Source organism: Schistocerca nitens, chromosome 12, assembly GCF_023898315.1.
Source record: "Schistocerca nitens isolate TAMUIC-IGC-003100 chromosome 12, iqSchNite1.1, whole genome shotgun sequence".
NCBI classification, from domain to species: domain Eukaryota; kingdom Metazoa; phylum Arthropoda; class Insecta; order Orthoptera; family Acrididae; genus Schistocerca; species Schistocerca nitens.
In genome coordinates this window covers 143,348,586-143,365,925 of record NC_064625.1, presented here as the reverse complement: position 1 = coordinate 143,365,925, position 17,340 = coordinate 143,348,586, and the positions used below count along the sequence as shown (strand labels likewise).

Here is a 17,340-nt window from a genome sequence, read left to right as displayed (position 1 = left end):
CTTTTGGTAAAGCCAACACTTACATACCCTGATATGTTGCTGGCACAGTAAAATCAAACCAACCTGTCAACATCTCTTAGTGCTACACTGTGTGTGCAATAACTGTATTGTCATAAAACACATTATACATAAACTTGTACAGCGTTGAGTTACAAACGCTACTTCGGAGTAAACTGAGTTATGACTCAAGCCACCTGACAGTTTTGTATTTCATTTATAGCAGTCTTTCTTAATTTTTCATTGTTGTAATAATTTCTGCCAATGACCCAATCAGCCGATGCCCGTCTCCTTGACACCACAGACTAACACTGTGCAGTTGTCTAATGGTCAGTTCTGTGTGTGGTCCACAGGTTGCGTTGGATGGACATTGTTCAGCTTTCATCTAGCCAGGTGAATGTGAAACAGATAATATTACATAAGAAATCAGTCCTTATGCTAAACAGATTATAATAAAATTACAAATAAAATGTTTCATTTAGTTACAGTGTGCAGCTGACACAGGAAAATAAGTATCGAACTTCACAGTTTGTGACAATACAATGGCAGGGGTAAAATCTAGAGAATTTGCAGCCCAAGTAAATGTGTGATTCTTTCCGGATTTAGTAAAGAAACATTACTTTCTCTTCTCTGGCCCATCATAGTTTTTTAACCCTAATGCACATTTTTTAAGTAATGATGCAATCAAGAGAAGGTTGTAGATTATTTTATTTTCAATCTTCAAAGTCATCATCGTTGGTGGCAGTGTTCCCACCATCATCAATCAGGTAGTATTGAATATTTTTCCATACTGTGACTATACGAGTTGTTCAATCTGTAAATGATACGGTCTTCCTAATCTTTGTGTTGCAATGCAATGGTACTATATAGACTGATATGTTTATATAGATTGATGTGCTTATACAGAAGGCTGTTCGAAAACTATCAGACTTTTATTTATGAAATAAGTCTTTATTCGTATGCAGTTGTTTGACATTAGTCACCTTCAGAGTAGGCCACTTCAGCTTCTGCACATCTCTCCTAACACTGCTGCCATTGTTGGAAGCATCACGGAAAGCCTCTTTTGCTATGGAGCGCAGCTATTCCGTCGAATTCTGCATAATGTCTCCCCTGTTCTGAAATTTGGTCCCTTTCTGAGTCTCTTTCAGTTTAGGGGAAAGCCAGAAGTCACTCGGTGCTAGGTCAGGGGAATAGGGAGGCTGACAAGCCACAGTCACGTTTTATTTGGTCAGAAAACTCTGACTTGATTGAGAATGACAAGCAGGCACTCTATTGAGGAGTCGCCAACTGCCTGCTGCCCATAAGTCCGGCAACTTTCATCTCACTGCTTTACAAAGGCGACGCAGAACCTCTCGGTAGTAAGAGATTGAAGAAATGTATGATGAGATAAAAGAAATTATTCAAATAGTGAAGGGAGATGACAGTTTAATAGTCATGTGGGACTGGAATTCGGTAGTAGAAAAGAAAAGAGAAGAAAAATAGTAGGCGAATATGGAATGGGGGTAAGAAATGAAAGAGGAATCCGCCTGGTAGAACTTTGCACAGAGCATAACTCAATCATAGCTAACACTTGGTTTAAGAATCATGAAAGAAGGTTGTATACATGGAAGAGGCCTGGAGACACTGGAAGATTTAAGATAGATTATATAATGGTAAGACAGAGGTTTAGGAACCAGGTTTTAAATTGTAAGACATTTTCAGGGGCAGATGTGGACTCTGACCACAATCTATTGGTTGTGAACTGTAGATTAAAACTGAAGAAAGAAATTTAAGGAGATGAGACCTGGATAAACTGAAAGCACTAGAGGTTGTAGGGAGTTTCAGAGACAGCATTAGGGAATGATTGAGAAGAACAGGGGAAAGAAATACAGTAGAAAAAGAATGCTTAGCTTTGAGAGACGAAATAGTGGAGGCAGCAGAGGATCAAATAGGTACAAAGATGAGGGCTAGTAGAAATCCTTGGGCAACAGAAGAAATATTGAATTTAATTGATGAAAGGAGAAAATATGAAACTGCAGTAAATGAAGCAGGCAAAAAGGAATACAAACATCTCAAAAATAAGATTGACAGGAAGTGCAAAATGGCTAAGCAGGGACGGCTAGAGGACAGATGTAAGGATGTAGAGGCATATATTGGCTAGGGGTACAATATATACTGATTACAGGAAAATTAGAGAGACCTTTGGAGAAAAGAGTACCACTTCTATGAATATCAAGAGCTCAGATGGAAAACCATTCTAAGCAAAAAGGGAAAGCAGAAAGGTGGAAGGAGTACATAGAGGGTCTATACAAGGGCAATGTACTTGAGGGTAATATTATGGAAATGGAAGGGGATGTAGATGAAGATGAAATAGGAGATATGATACCACGTGAAGAATTTGACAGAGCACTGAAAGACCTAAGTTGAAACAAGGCCCTGGGAGCAGACAACATTCCATTAGAATTACTGATAGCTTTGGGAGAGCTAGCCCGGACAAAACTCTGCCATCTGGTGAGCAAGATGTATGAGACATGAAATACCCTCAGACTTCAAGAAAAAAATATAATAATTCCAATCCCAAAGAAAGCAGGTGTTGACAGGTGTGAAGATTACCGAGCTATCATTTCGCCTGCAAAATACTAACACGAATTCTTTACAGACGAATGGAAAAACAGGTAGAAGCCGACCTCGGGGAAGATCAGTTTGGATTCCGTAGAAGTATTGGAACACGTGAGGCAATACTGACCCTATGGCTTATCTTAGAAGATAGATAAGGATAGGCAAACCTACATTTCTAGCATTTGTAGACCGAGCGAGGTGGCGCAGTGGTTAGCACACTGGACTCGCATTTGGGAGGACGACGGTTCAATCCCGTCTCCAGCCATCCTGATTTACGTTTTCCGTGATTTCCCTAAATCGCTTCAGGCAAATGCCGGGATGGTTCCTTTGAAAGGGCATGGCCGATTTCCTTCCCCATCCTTCCCTAACCCGAGCTCTCTAATGATCTCGTTGTCGACGGGACGTTAAACAACACTAACCTAACCTAACCTAACCTAGCATTTGTAGAAAGCTTTTGACAATGTTGACTGAAATACTTTCTTTCAAATTCTGAATATGCCAGGGGTCAAATACAGGGAAAGGTTATTTACAATTTGTACAGAAACCATATGGGAGTTACAAGAGTCGAGGGACATGAAAGGGAAGCAGTGGTTGGGAAGGGAGTGAGACAGGGTTGCAGCCTATCCCCAATGTTAGTCAGTCTGCTTATTGAGCAAGCTGTAAAGGGAACAAAAGAACAATCCATGAAGAAGAAATAAAAACTTTGAGGTTTGCCAATTACATTGTAATTCTGTCAGAGACATCAAAGGGCCTGGAAAAGCAGTTGAACAGAGTGGTCAGTGTCTTGAAAGGAGGATATAAGATGGATGAACATCAGCAAAGGCAAAACAAGAATAATGGAATGTAGTTGAATTAAATCGGGTGATGTTGAGGGAATTAGATTAGGAAATGAGACACTTAAAGTAGTAAAGGGCTTTTGCTATTTGAGGAGCAAAATAACTGATGATGGTCAAAGTAGAGAGGATATAAAATGTAGACTGGCAATGGCAAGGTAAGCGTTTCTGAAAAAGAATAGAAATTTGTTAACATCGAGTATAGATTTAAGTGTCAGGAACTCTTTTCTGAAAATATTTGTATGGAAGTGAAACATTGATGATAAATAGTTTAGACAAGAAGAGAATAGAAGCTTTCGAAATGTGGTGCCACAGAAGAATGCTGAAGATTAGATGGGTAGATCGTGTAACTAATGAAGAGGCATTGAATAAAATTGGTGGGGAATAGGAATTTGTGGCGCAACTTAACTAGAAGAAGGGATCGGTTGATAGGAAATGTTCTGAGGCATCAAGGGATCACCAATTTAGTATTGGTGGGCAGCGTGGAGGGTAAAAATCACAGAGGGAGACCAAGAGATGAATACAGTGAACAGATTCATAAGGATGTAGGTTGCAGTAGATACTTGGAGATGAAGAAGCTTGAACAGGATAGAGTAGCATGGATAGCTGCATCAAACCAGTCTCTGGACTGAAGGCAACAACAACAATCTAACTACAGATTTTTTATTGTAGAAGAGGATCTCTAATTGTCTTTCAGTATGTTTTCCATGCAGTTGTCTTGACCATTGTGTTCAATATATAAAACACCGCAACACTAATTACTTAAAGATGCATGTGCAGGACAAGTAGACATACACTGAAAATGATAGACACATACAGTGATGATACATACAATGGTACTACACACCATTAATAATACATTATATTAATAACATATACAATAGTATCACACATAACTATGTTTTAACTTAAGTACCATGTAGAAAAAAAGTGTAAATGCTTATACATTACTGTCACAAACATATAGGCAGAGTTCATAATGTAGTTATTAGCAGCTTACTGCCTATTTACAGTGTGTTGCTATTTAGAAACTCATCAACTGAGTAGAACAGTGTACATTAGAACCACACTTCTATGTTATGCTTAAAGCTATTCACGGGTACATCACTCACTGTCCTTGGGCGTTTGTTATAGAATTTCAAGCATAGGTACTTATTGGCTCTTAAGTGTTCATGTCAGTCTTGAGCACAAAAGATCTAGGTTACTATTATTTCCAGTATTATGTACTTGCACTTGGGCCCTTAGGTTAAAATTCGTTTTTTCTTTGGCATATATTAAACAATTTTAGATATAAATTAGGCAGTGTCATTACCTTGGGCTCTTTAAAGTGTTTTTTTGGTGCTAAAGCTATGAGTAATATAGATGTAACTGCTTTCTTCTGCCACTTAAAGATAGAACTTTGACCCACTGAGTTAACATTTGAAACTGAAAGAGAGCAAAATATATAGAAATTAAATTTTTACTAATAGTTTCTTTTTCAAAATTTTAAAATAGAAAGTAACTGACTGGATTACAATATTTTGAAAAGGTCAACATAAAGTACTGCCCCCAACATCCCTCCTTGATAAAGGGAGGGTTAATATACATTTTGCACAACTATCGTGAGAAGGGAACAATAGAATGATGATTATCTGACATTGTCAGCTGTATTGGATGCCATTTCAGAATTTAAACATGATTTTTTTCTTGTTACAAAAGTTTATTCACCCAGATCACACAAAAGCACCCAATGATTACTAGTTTCAGTTAAATTAAACTGACATCTCCAGATCATATGCATAGAAAAAAAGTATTACAGGGCCAATCCATTTTGTCAACTTCACATTAATTGGACACAACTATAAAGATACAATTACGGAAAATTCCAATGTCAAACCAACATAAAATGCATACAAATTCATCGTAAATGCACCTTACAGAGGCAACATCCTATAGTTGTGTCTCTTGTCATACAATAACAGAATAGCTGTGCAAACAGTGCACAATAGTTACAAATTAAAACCATAAGAGCTACATAAAATGTTTCTGTGTTGTGTCCTTGTTGACATCTAACAGGAAACTTATGAGGGAATCAGTAGAATACATCATGTATTGAGGCACCACCAGATGGCATCAGTTTTTTACAACATAAGATTATACCAGCGAATTACAATGTAAAGAGTTTTATATTTTATTATAAACTTTTCCAAATACATATAGGTAAAAAATATATAATGGAAAATCCAGGATGGAATGTAACAATACCAGAGAAGGAAAGTTGCTACTCACCATATAGCAGAGATGCTGAGTCGCGATAGGCACAACAAAAAGATTCACACAATTAAAGCTTTCGGCCATTAAGGCCTTTGTCAGCAGTAGACACACACACACACACACACACACACACACACACACACACAAATATAAACGCAACTTGCACACTCTCATATCTGCAGTCTGAGAGCTGAGACTGCAGTGTGACTATAGCATTTTCAACTTAGTCATTGTGCCAAATATCATATAACACAGCTTGATGTAAGAGATATCTGGTTTGCAGTCTAGATGAATTTGTAGTGCAGTCTTTCAGTAATTAAACATACTAAGTAATTCTAACTAAGCTTTATAATATTGAGAGGAGATAATACAAACGCTGTCTCTCGTTGGGAAAGTTAAGCTAGTGGTAATTGTACTTAAAATAAGGATTGTTACATACAGCCACAGTAGAACTTCACACTCGCTTATGAAGAGTCTTGTTCTGTTATGTAAAACCTAGACCTCTAAATATGCTGTATTCAGTGGAGTGCTTTTCTGTTACCACATCATATGAGGTTAAGATACTAGACTTTGCGAAACAGTAACACCATTTGTGACTCTTTTGACTTGGCATGTTCTATGATGTTGGTACTTTTATTAGCATTAATGCATCTGATATCTGGTACCATAATGTAAACTGCAGGTGCTGCATCAGATTTAAATGGAGCTCACCAGGGTGTTTTATAGATAATGACAGGGCACTTATGGTGTTTTTATGGTTCCACCTTGCAGCCCTTCTCCCTCTGTTTACGTTCAAAGGCAAAGTTTTGTCTGAAAATTTTGTGCAATGGGTCAATATGTAACACTTATTGCACCCTAGACCATGACCCAGATAACAGACTTAATCTGATTTTGTCCATTATAAGTGGTTTTGGGTAAGCCTGCAAATGAAAACAATTTACTGCTACCAGGCATGATTGTCTTTTATTCAAATTTTACACAACACGATTTGGGAAATGATTTCCATTTTGAAGAGCATTAATACATTGGACCATAACCTAGACTTCTATATACGCAGCACCCATTCGCTGGTCATTGAAGATACATTATTATACGAAAGACTATTCTCTCCAGTAGCAAAATCACCAACTCCTTTTTCATATCTTTAATCTCTATATATCAAGAATTTATTATGGTAACCATAATAACCTACCACTTTCTGTATCTGGTAACACTGTCCATAATACTTATCAGCCAGAATATTATCCACCTATCCTTTGGCAAGAATAATAGCACTGATGCATCATTGTATGGAAGCAATCGAGGCCTTGGTAAGTTGCTAGAGGGAGTTGGCACCACATCTGCACACACAAGTCACCTAATTCCCACGAATTCTAGGGAGGGGGATGATGAACTGTGACGCCACGTTCAATCACATCCCAGATGTATTCAATCGGGCTCAGATTTGGCAAGTTGGAGGGACGGCACATCCACTGGAACTTGCCACAGTGTTTCTAAAACCACTGTGTCACATTACTGGCCTAGTGACATGGTGCATTGTGTTGTTGTTGTGGTCTTCAGTCCTGAGACTGGTTTGATGCAGCTCTCCATGCTACTCTATCCTGTGCAAGCTTCCTCATCTCCCAGTACTTACTGCAACCTACATCCTTCTGAATCTGCTTAGTGTATTCATCTCTTGGTCTCCCTCTACGATTTTTACCCTCCCCGCTGCCCTCCAGTACTAAATTGGTGATCCCTTGATGCCTCAGAACATGTCCTACCAACCGGTCCCTTCTTTTTGTCAAGTTGTGCCACAAACTCCTCTTCTCCCAAATTCTATTCAATACCTCCTCATTAGTTACGTGATCTACCCACCTTATCTTCAGCATTCTTCTGTAGCACCATATTTCAAAAGCTTCTATTCTCTTCTTGTCCAAACTGGTTATCGTCCATGTTTCACTTCCATACATGGCTACACTCCATACAAATACTTTCAGAAACGACTTCCTGACACTTAAATCTATACTCGATGTTAACAAATTTCTCTTCTACAGAAACGCTTTCCTTGCCATTGCCAGTCTACATTTTATATCCTCTCTACTTTGACCATCATCAGTTATTTTGCTCCCCAAATAGCAAAATTCATCTACAACTGTAAGTGTCTCATTTCCTAATCTAATACCCACAGCATCACCCGACTTAATTCGACTACATTCCATTATCCTCGTTTTGCTTTTGTTGATGTTCATCTTATATCCTCCTTTCAAGACACTGTCCATTCCATTTAACTGCTCTTCCAAGTCCTTTGCTGTCTCTGACAGAATTACAATGTCATCGGCGAACCTCAGAGTTTTTATTTCTTCTCCATGGATTTTAATACCTACTCGGAATTTTTCTTTTGTTTACTTTACTGCTTGCTCAATATACAGATTGAATAACATTGGGGAGAGGCTACAACCCTGTCTCACTCCCTTCCCAACCACCACTTCCCTTTCATGTCCTTCGACTCTTATAACTGCCATCTGGTTTCTGTACAAATTGTAAATAGCCTTTCACTCCCTGTATTTTACCCCTGCCACCTTCAGAATTTGAAAGAGATTATTCCAGTCAACATTGTCAAAAGCTTTCTCTAAATCTACAAATGCTGTAAATGTAGGTTGGCCTTTCCTTAATCTTTCTTCTAAGATAAGTCGTAGGGTCAGTATTGCCTCACGTGTTCCAACATTTCTACGGAATCCAAACTGATCTTCCCCGAGGCCAGCTTCTACCATTTTTTCCATTCGTCTGTAAAGAATTCGTGTTAGTATTTTGCAGCTGTGACTTATTAAACTGATAGTCTGGTAATTTTCACATCTGTCAACACCTGCTTTCTTTGGGATTTTAATTATTATATTCTTCTTGAAGTCTGAGGGTATTTTGCCTGTCTCATAGATCTTGCAGGTTCCGAAATAGTGCATTATCTTTTTGAAAAATGCCACTGTTGTTGGGAAACATGATCATCATAAAAGGGTGTACTTGGTCTGCTAATAGTGTACGGTACTCCTCGGCCGTCATAGTGCCGTGCAGGAGCTCCCATTGGTCCCGAGGATGTTCACGCGAATGCTCCCCAGAGCATAATGTAGCCACTGCCAGCTCGTCTCCGTCCCACAGTACGGGTGTCAAGGTGCTGTTCACCTCAAAAACGATGGATTCACATACTCCCTTCAGCACGAGAAACATATTGGGATTCATCAGAGCATTCAATGCTCTGCCACTGCGCCACCATCCAGAGTCGATGGTCAAGTGCCCATTTCAGTTGTAGTTGCCGATGCCGTATCTACACGGGTTGTCGGCTACGGCGGCCCGTCATTAGGAGTGTTTGGTTCACTGCATGTTCAGACACACTTGTACTCTGCCCAGCATTAAAGTCTGATGTTAGTTCCACCGCCGCCTGTTTATTGAGCTCCCAAAAGCAAATAACCTAAAGCCTCCAGAAGTGTGTATAAAAAGGGATCTCGGTAAAAGTAAAATGGATTTATTCCGCAGTAAATTAAGTATAATAAGCTGGCCTGTGGACTACAATAGTTCAAGCTCGATAAACTATGACAAATTCTTAAATTGTTTCTTAGAGGTATTTAATGAATCATTTCCTCGTAGATATAAGCAAAAGAAAGTTAATGGTAAACTCAAATGGATTACAACAGGAATAAAGATCTCTAGTGCCAGAAAGAGAGAGCTCCACAATGAGTTAAAATCAAACAGAAATCCAGATTTTGTTATTTATGTCAAACAGTATAAAGCTGTATTTAGGAAAGTTGTAGCGGCAGCTAAAAAAATGGCAAATAACAAATTCATACGAGAACACAGAAATAAGACAAAAGCAGTGTGGTCAGTTGTTAAGTCTGAACTAGGAGCCAAAGTAAAAATTCATGAGATTTTGAAAATTAGACATGAAAATGAAATTATAGTAAACCCTGTTCAGATGTCAAGTTGTTTCAATGAATTCTTCCTAAACGTAGTAAGATCGGATGTGGATATGACATTCTATCAGGGCATCACAAATTTGGAAAACAGCCAGAACACATCTTTTAAACAATTTGAAAAAATAACCCAAAGGGATGTGGAAAAGGAAATATTGTCTCTAAAAAACAAAACCTCACATGGGTGGGATGAAATAACAACATCTGTAATCAAGTATGTGTACGATATTATTTCCCAACCACTGTCAACTATTATAAATCAATCTTATGAACAGGGATGCTTTCCAGAGGTATTGAAATATGGTGAGATCAAACCTCTATTCAAGAAAGGATCGACAGAAGATATGGGGAATTACCGCCCTATCTCTCTCTTGCCGGTCTTCTCTAAAGTGTTTGAAAAGATTGCAGCAAAACAAATTAATAACTTTCTTACTGTAAATGATATAATTTTTAAAAACCAGTTCGGATTCCAACAGGGTAAAAGCACTGCGAATGCTATAAATGAGTTTATCCAAAAAATATGCTCCACGTTAGATAAAGGTAGAAAGGTCACAGGTATATTCTGTGATCTGACTAAAGCTTTTGATTCAGTGAACCATGCATTACTCCTCCACAAATTACAGATGTATGGAATCAGAGACACTGCTTTAAAATGGTTTAGCTCTTACCCGTCAGGTAGGAAACAGAGAGTAATTTTAACTTCAAATGGAACCAATTATTCATCAGACTGGAAAACAGTTCCCCAAGGCGTCCCACAAGGTTCGATATTGGGTCCCTATCTGTTTCTTTTTTACGTAAATGACCTACCACTTGCTATTGATGTTCATTCAGTCTTATTTGCTGATGATACATCAGTTCTAACTGAAAATGACGTATCTGAAAATATTCCAGAAAAAGCCAAAAATACTTTAGAAAAACCTGAATCTTGGTTCTATCAAAATTGACTAAAACTAAATGTAACTAAAACCAAAATGATACAATTTGAAGCTAAATCAGTAGAAAGGAGTGAAATAAAGATAACTTGCAATGATCAGGATATCACAGAAGCAAACCACGTGAAGTTCTTAGGCCTAAATCTTGACAAAAATTTAAATTGGAAGGTACACATAGATTACTTAGCAAATAAACTGAACAACTTAGCATTTGCAATGTGTATTTTGTCAGGTGCCACAAACATGGATACCAGAAAGATAGTTTATCACTGCTACTTTGAGTCAGTTATTTGTTATGGCATAATCTTCTGGTGAAATTCAGCAAATGTCACTAGGCTCCTAGTATTACAAAAGAAAGTAATTAGAAACATGTGTGTTGCAAAAAAACGGGAATCCTGTCGACCACTGTTAAAAAATTTAAAAGTACTATCTATCCCCTCACTTTACATATATGAGATGGTGGTGTTCCTATATAGAAATCAACATACACTAGACAATTTCCGTTTTGACCGCAATTACAGCACTCGCCACAGAGACAACTTCAAACTTCCGACACATCGTTTAAAACTTTATGCCCAAACGCCAGAGTATATGGGGTTAAAAATTTTCAATAAAATAAAAGGCAGTAGTATATTTAAAATGGAGATTGGTTCACTGAAAAGATTGCTCTTTACTCTCCTGGTGGAAAAGTGTTATTATTCTGTCGATGAATTCATTGAGGACAGCTTCACAATCTGAACACAGGGATTGTAATACATTTATTATTTTATGTACATGTGTAGCTGTAACTTAGAAATGTAAAATATAATGTAAACTTTTGTATTTCTCTTAAAAAAGTGAAAAAAGTTTCTTTTGTAAACCTTGACATGTCTCCTGTACATCAAATCAAATGATTTGAAAATTGTATGTAATGAGATGAATAAACCACATAACATAACATAACACATAACATTTTAACTGGCTAGCCTACAACATCCGACACCTGTAGTGACATCTGGACGTGGTTTCACCTCGGTTTAGCCACACGTTGGAGACGCCACAGCACTTCTCAAATACCTGACAAGTCACGCGGTTTCCGAAATGCTCGTGCCGAGCCTCCGGGCCGTCACGATCTTCCCTTGATCGAAATAAAACAGACAGTGCACCTTCCCCATTCTACACACAGACAGCACACTCACTGTTACTACATGCCCCGTGCATGTGTCTGACTGTCAGTCATTCCTCACTAGGTAATGCTGCTATCACCTGGACAGGGTTATATTGGTAGTAGGTCAACGGTCACGTTCTGGCTGATCAGTGAACAAGACACAGTAATAATAATATCTTTGTAATGAGTTCTTGATGTATATACACTACTGGCCATTAAAATTGCTACACCAAGAAGAAAAGCAGATGATAAACGGTTATTCATTGGACAAATGTATTATACTAGAATTGACATGTGATTGCATTTTCACCCAATTGGGTGCATAGATCCTGAGAAATCAGCACCCAGAAAAACCACCTCTGGCCGTAATAACGGCCTTGATATGACTAGGCATTGAGTCAAATAGAGCTTGGATGGTGTGTACAGGTACAGCTGCACATGCAGCTTCAACACGATACCACAGTTCATCCAGAGTAGTGACTGGCATATTGTGACGATCCAGTTGCTCGGCCACCATCGACCAGACGTTTTCAGTTGATGAGAGATCTGGAGAATGTGCTGGCCAGGGCAGCAGTCAAACATTTTCTGTATCCAGAAAGGCCTGTACAGGACCTGCAACATGCGGTTGTGCATCATCCTGCTGAAATGTAGGGTTTCGCAGGGATCGAATGAAGGGTAGAGCCACGGGTCACAACACATCTGAAATGTAACGTCCACTGTTCAAAGTGCCATCAATGCGAACAAGAGGTGACCGAGACGTGTAACCGATGGCACCCCATACCATCACGCTGGGTGATACGCTACTATGGCGATGACGAATACACGCTTCCAATCTGCATTCACCCCGATGTCGCCAAACACGGATGCGACCACCATGATGCTGTAAACAGAGCCTGGATTCATCCAAAAAAAAATGATGTTTTGCCATTTGTGCACCCAGGCCCATTGGTGAGTACACTATCGCAGGCGCTCCTGTCTGTGATGCAGCATCAAGGGTAACCGCAGCCACGGTCTCCGAGCTGATAGTCCACGCTGCTGCAAACAGTCCACGCTGCTGCAAACGTCGTCGAACTGTTCGTGCAGATAGTTGTTGTCTTGCAAACGCCCCCATCTGTTGACTCAGGGATCGAGACGTGGCTACCCGATCCATTACAGCCATGTGGATAAGATGCCTGTCATTTCGACTGCTAGTGATACGAGGCCGTTGGGATCCAGCACGGCATTCTGTGTTACCCTCCTGAACCCAGTGATTCCATAATCTGCTAACAGTCATTGGATCTCAACCAACGCGAGCAGCAATGTCGTGATACGATAAATCGCAATCGCGATAGGCTACAATCCGTCCTTTATCAAAGTCGGAAACATGATGGTACGCATTTCTCCTCCTTACAAGAGGCATCACAATAACTTTTCACCAGGCAACGCTGGTCAACTGCTGTCTGTGTATGAGAAATTGGTTGGAAACTTTCCTCATGTCAGCACGTTGTAGGTGTTGCCATCGGCGCCAACCTTGTGTGAATGGTCTGAAAAGTTAATCATTTGCTTATCACAGCATCTTCTTCCTGTCAGTTAAATTTCGCATCTGTAGCACGTCATCTTCGTGGTGTAGCAATTTTGATGGCCAGTAGTGTATTTGGAAAATCAGGACATACTCCTTTTAGTTTTATGGATTTTTATATACAAAAAAATATAAAATTCTTAACATTGTATTTCGAAGACATAATCTTAGCTTGTAAAAGCAGAAGTGTCTGATGCCACCTGTCTGCTTTGACCCATGATGTAATGATGCTGTGGTGAGTGACGTCACTATAGCACAGAGTTTTTGAGTTGGTTGTGTTTGTAGATGTCGTGTTGTCGTATTTGGTTGTGTCTTCTAATGGTGGATGTTGATGTACTGAGTTTAACATGTGGCATTTAATTCATTTGAGTTTTGGTTGTCATTGTGCTAATGTGGTTTTGAGTTTGGGTAGTTGATGCAGTAATGTGGGTTGTGGGAGTGTCTTCTTTGTTTTCAGTAAGTTATTATGGTTTTTTTTTCTTTGTTTTTTTTGGTTAGGTGTTTGACATTTTTGTTAGGTATGTTTAGTTTGGTGTTTGTAGAGTGGAAAGAAGACTAATTTTTTTCTTGCTTTTTTTTAGGTATGGATATTTCAGTGAAGCTAATGAGTGTATCATTATGATCTGCAATGGGTGAAGATATGATGTCTGTCATACAGTTTCTGCAGGTGTTTGGTCTTATTGCTGAATATGTTAGGTGTCACATTTGTGACAACAACATTAGGTTGATGAAAGTTCTTTTGGTTCAGATCAGGGACAGGTATTTGTGGTGTTGTCAGCGCGACAATATCTGTCGCTCGATAAGACGTGGAATCTGGTTCAAGAACTCTAGGTTGGCGATGAGGGAGATTGTCTTGTTTACTTATTATTTTTGTTATAGGTCCTCTATACGTTTTTGTGCGGATAAGACTGGCGTCAGTGAGAGAATTGTTTTGGATTGGTTTTCTTTTTGTGAAAAGGTTTGTTCGGAGTATGTGAAATATAGGGGGAAGTAGGGTGGGCCAGGGGTTGTTGTTGGAATTGATGAATCGCAGTTTGGTAAGAGGGAGTATGGCAGGGACAGTTCTCTGATTGGTTTGCAGGCATGGAGGGATGTTATCTCGGGGCGTGGAGTTTGCTGATTGTGTTTTTAGGGTTACGCAGGGTCGTAGCAAGAGGAAACTATTGGGACTGATTGAGGAGTGTGTTAAGACGCATATTACTGTAATTTCTGATGCATTTTCGTCTTATAGAGTTTTGGAGAAAAAGAATTATAATCATGTAGTAGTTAACCACAGTATATGTTTTAAGACTGATGATGCTAGGGCTTCTATTTAATATGAAGAGGTGTTTTAGGGGGTAAGTAAATCAGTTACAGGGAGAGGTAAGTTGCAGTCTTCCTATCTGCAACCTCTCATTTAGAATTTAGATCAGTACTGTTGGCGGAAAAGCATCCCTGAGAATTTTTTTTAAGGGTTGTGCGAAGGATTTATAGGTCGAAGATGGTGAGTTGAGGTTTCTTTCTTTCTTTGTGTGTGTGTGTGTGTGTGTGTGTGTGTGTGTGTGTGCGTGTGTGTGTGTGTGTGCGCGTAAGTGTGTGTGCATGCATGTGTGCTTGTGTTGGCCAACCTAAGTGGAATTGCCAGAGGCTTTTGTTGGTAAGTAATTCTTGTTTTGCTTTTATTCTATAGTAATTGTGATGTTTTGTCTGTTGTATATTTATGGTAGATTGGTTGTGTTTTAATTGATGTGGTGAATATGGAAGTATTTGTGTTTGTGAGTTGCTGGGGTCTTGGTTCCACTTGTCAGAGCTGCTGGTGTTGATGTTTTGGTATCGATAGCTGCGGTTGAGCTATAGGTCAAGGGAAATGTTTGATTCCACTATTCGGAGTAGTAAGCATTGAGCTATATAGGTCAAGAAAAATATTCGAGTACAATTTTTTGGCCGTGGTAACTGTCTGTTTTTGGTATCGACAGCTTCGATTGAGCTATCTAGGGCAAGGGAAATGTCCGACTCCCGCGATTTTGTCGGTGTCGTGGTATATTCCAATTTGATTTTCTTTATGTTATTTGTTTTGGGATGGTGCGGTTTTTTAAATTGTTGTATATGTAGCTTGTCCCCGCCCTAAACCCCCAAATTCCCGCAGTTGCCCTGTTAGTTTCGTTTTATTTTTGAAGTGAGACGTTATTGCGTCATTTTTATTTTTGTACGAGTTTGTTGGAGTGTGTGTATAGTGACGCCACAGTCGCCATTTAGTATACGCTAGAATAGGCGTTTCCGCCACGATGACGTCATGGGTGAAAGCAGACGTGTGGAGTCGGACGCTTCCGTTCGGCCGGTGGCGCCTCAAAACATGATGCGTTCCGTTGACTGCCTCATTACAGTTTCGTATTAGATGTCAACAAGGGTACAACAGGAAAACATTTTATACACGTCTTATGAATTTTATTTCTAACTTGTGTACTTTCTGGACGGCTGTTATAGTATGACGAGAGACGGTAGTATCGAATGTCGTTGCGTAAATGTAGTTTTATGTATATTACATCTGTGTCCAATTAGTGTGAGCAGTTGGCGAAATGGATTAGCCCTGTAAATTTTTTTGTGTACAAAAGATCTTAAGATGACGATTTAATTTCGCTGAAATAAGAATTAATTGTGTATTTTTTGCGCGATCTGAGCGAATAAACTTTCGTAATAAGAACAAAAATCCTGTTTAAAAGAACAGAAATTTGATGTTATAGGGTGTTCCTCGTATCATTCACGAATACTATGGCAAGGAGAGGGTGGACAACTCTGTTTTTATAACATTAAATTGGTTAAGAATTGACAGAAAATTTAACACCATATTAATACCGACATATCTACACGTACAATTAGAAACTGAAGCTCTGTTTTAGGATCATAGGCATGGGCGTACCCAGTGAGGGGCAGGGGGTCAGCTGCCCCCCCCCCCCCCCAGAAGATATTTGCAGTTTTTTACTAGCTTACTGTTTTATTTAATAAGAAATGCTGCATGTTTTCTCGCACTGCACAAGTGCATTCTTGTATTTAAAATGTTTATTAAAAGCAGTTTTTCACTGGTTTACTGTTTTATTTAATAAGAAGTGCTGTATGTTGTCTCGAGTCCTTGTTTGCTGAGACTAGTATGAACTGCCCCCCCCCCCCCTTTTCAGATCCTTGGTACGCCCTTGATCATAGGTCTTATGTCAGTAAAACTACACACGGAGTAGGGTACGGTATCCTTCTAACGAACGCGAATTATTAAAGTCACGTAAGTCATTTCATCATGGGTTGTATATAGTTTGTCACAATAACAGGGATAGATGACTGAGGCAGAGAAATCGCCTTTCCCCAAAACGCTTCAAAAAGCTTTTTCTGATTCCTTATGAAATAAAGTTCTGAAAAATCGTCATGTTGATGCACTAAAAATAAGCATAGTAAATTCCTGCTCATCATTTTAAACTCTAACGGCGCAAGAAGCGTTGATATAGACGAAAATCAATTAATTTCACGATATATTCCCAAGTTCTCGAGGCAAAAAATTGAACAATGATACTTACGGACTTCATAAACGAGCGCTCTTTCCGACCTGAACTGCTTGAATTGGCTACATTGCCATCTGTGAGCAAATGCAGATACTACAAGAAACATTTGGCACATGGCACGATGCTTGCCATCTAGCGGCAGGAACACGTACTGTGAAGTAACTTTGCTTGTGTCAGGAAGTGGTGTGTTCTTATCAATTGGTGTTAAAAAAAGTCGAGCAGACAATGAATCAAGCGCCAGTGTCGTGTATTCCCAACACCAAAATGTCGAAGGCGCGTAAAGTCATCGACGAAGCGAAGGAAATCCAGAATCCTGAGCTGGATTTGGCCGATAAAGGGATAGCACACTTCGAGGAGATGCCTGGCCTGTGTAAGTTACGCTTCAAAGTTGCGGGAAATCGCGTAGTCAGGTATTGTTGACCAAATTTGGAAACTTGTTCGACGGCTTTCAGGTAGTAGGCGGGGCTAGCCCACGGCTGTCAACACTGGCGTGTGGGAGTTGACAAAAACGGGTACAAATGAAGGAAAACAAAAGCGAAATATGAATTCATCGAAGCAAT

The 17,340-nt window shown here is 39.4% G+C and overlaps 1 protein-coding gene and 1 long non-coding RNA gene across 2 annotated transcripts in view; one reads left to right on the top strand and one right to left on the bottom strand.

Moving 5' to 3' along the window:
• Positions 1 to 99: 99 nt before the first annotated feature.
• Positions 100 to 16,923, bottom strand: LOC126215076 (uncharacterized). The gene is made up of 3 exons (XR_007542080.1): positions 16,796 to 16,923; positions 4,741 to 4,853; positions 100 to 382 (listed from the first exon to the last, which is right to left on the bottom strand). It is a non-coding gene; the product is annotated as an uncharacterized LOC126215076 (long non-coding RNA).
• Positions 16,915 to 17,340, top strand: part of LOC126215075 (ras suppressor protein 1) — an 85,062-nt gene continuing 84,636 nt past the window's right edge. Inside the window, exon 1 of the mRNA XM_049941724.1 lies at positions 16,915 to 17,150. Coding sequence (XP_049797681.1) covers positions 17,006 to 17,150 — 145 coding nt within the window. The 5' untranslated portion in view covers positions 16,915 to 17,005. The remainder of the gene's footprint in view (positions 17,151 to 17,340) is intronic.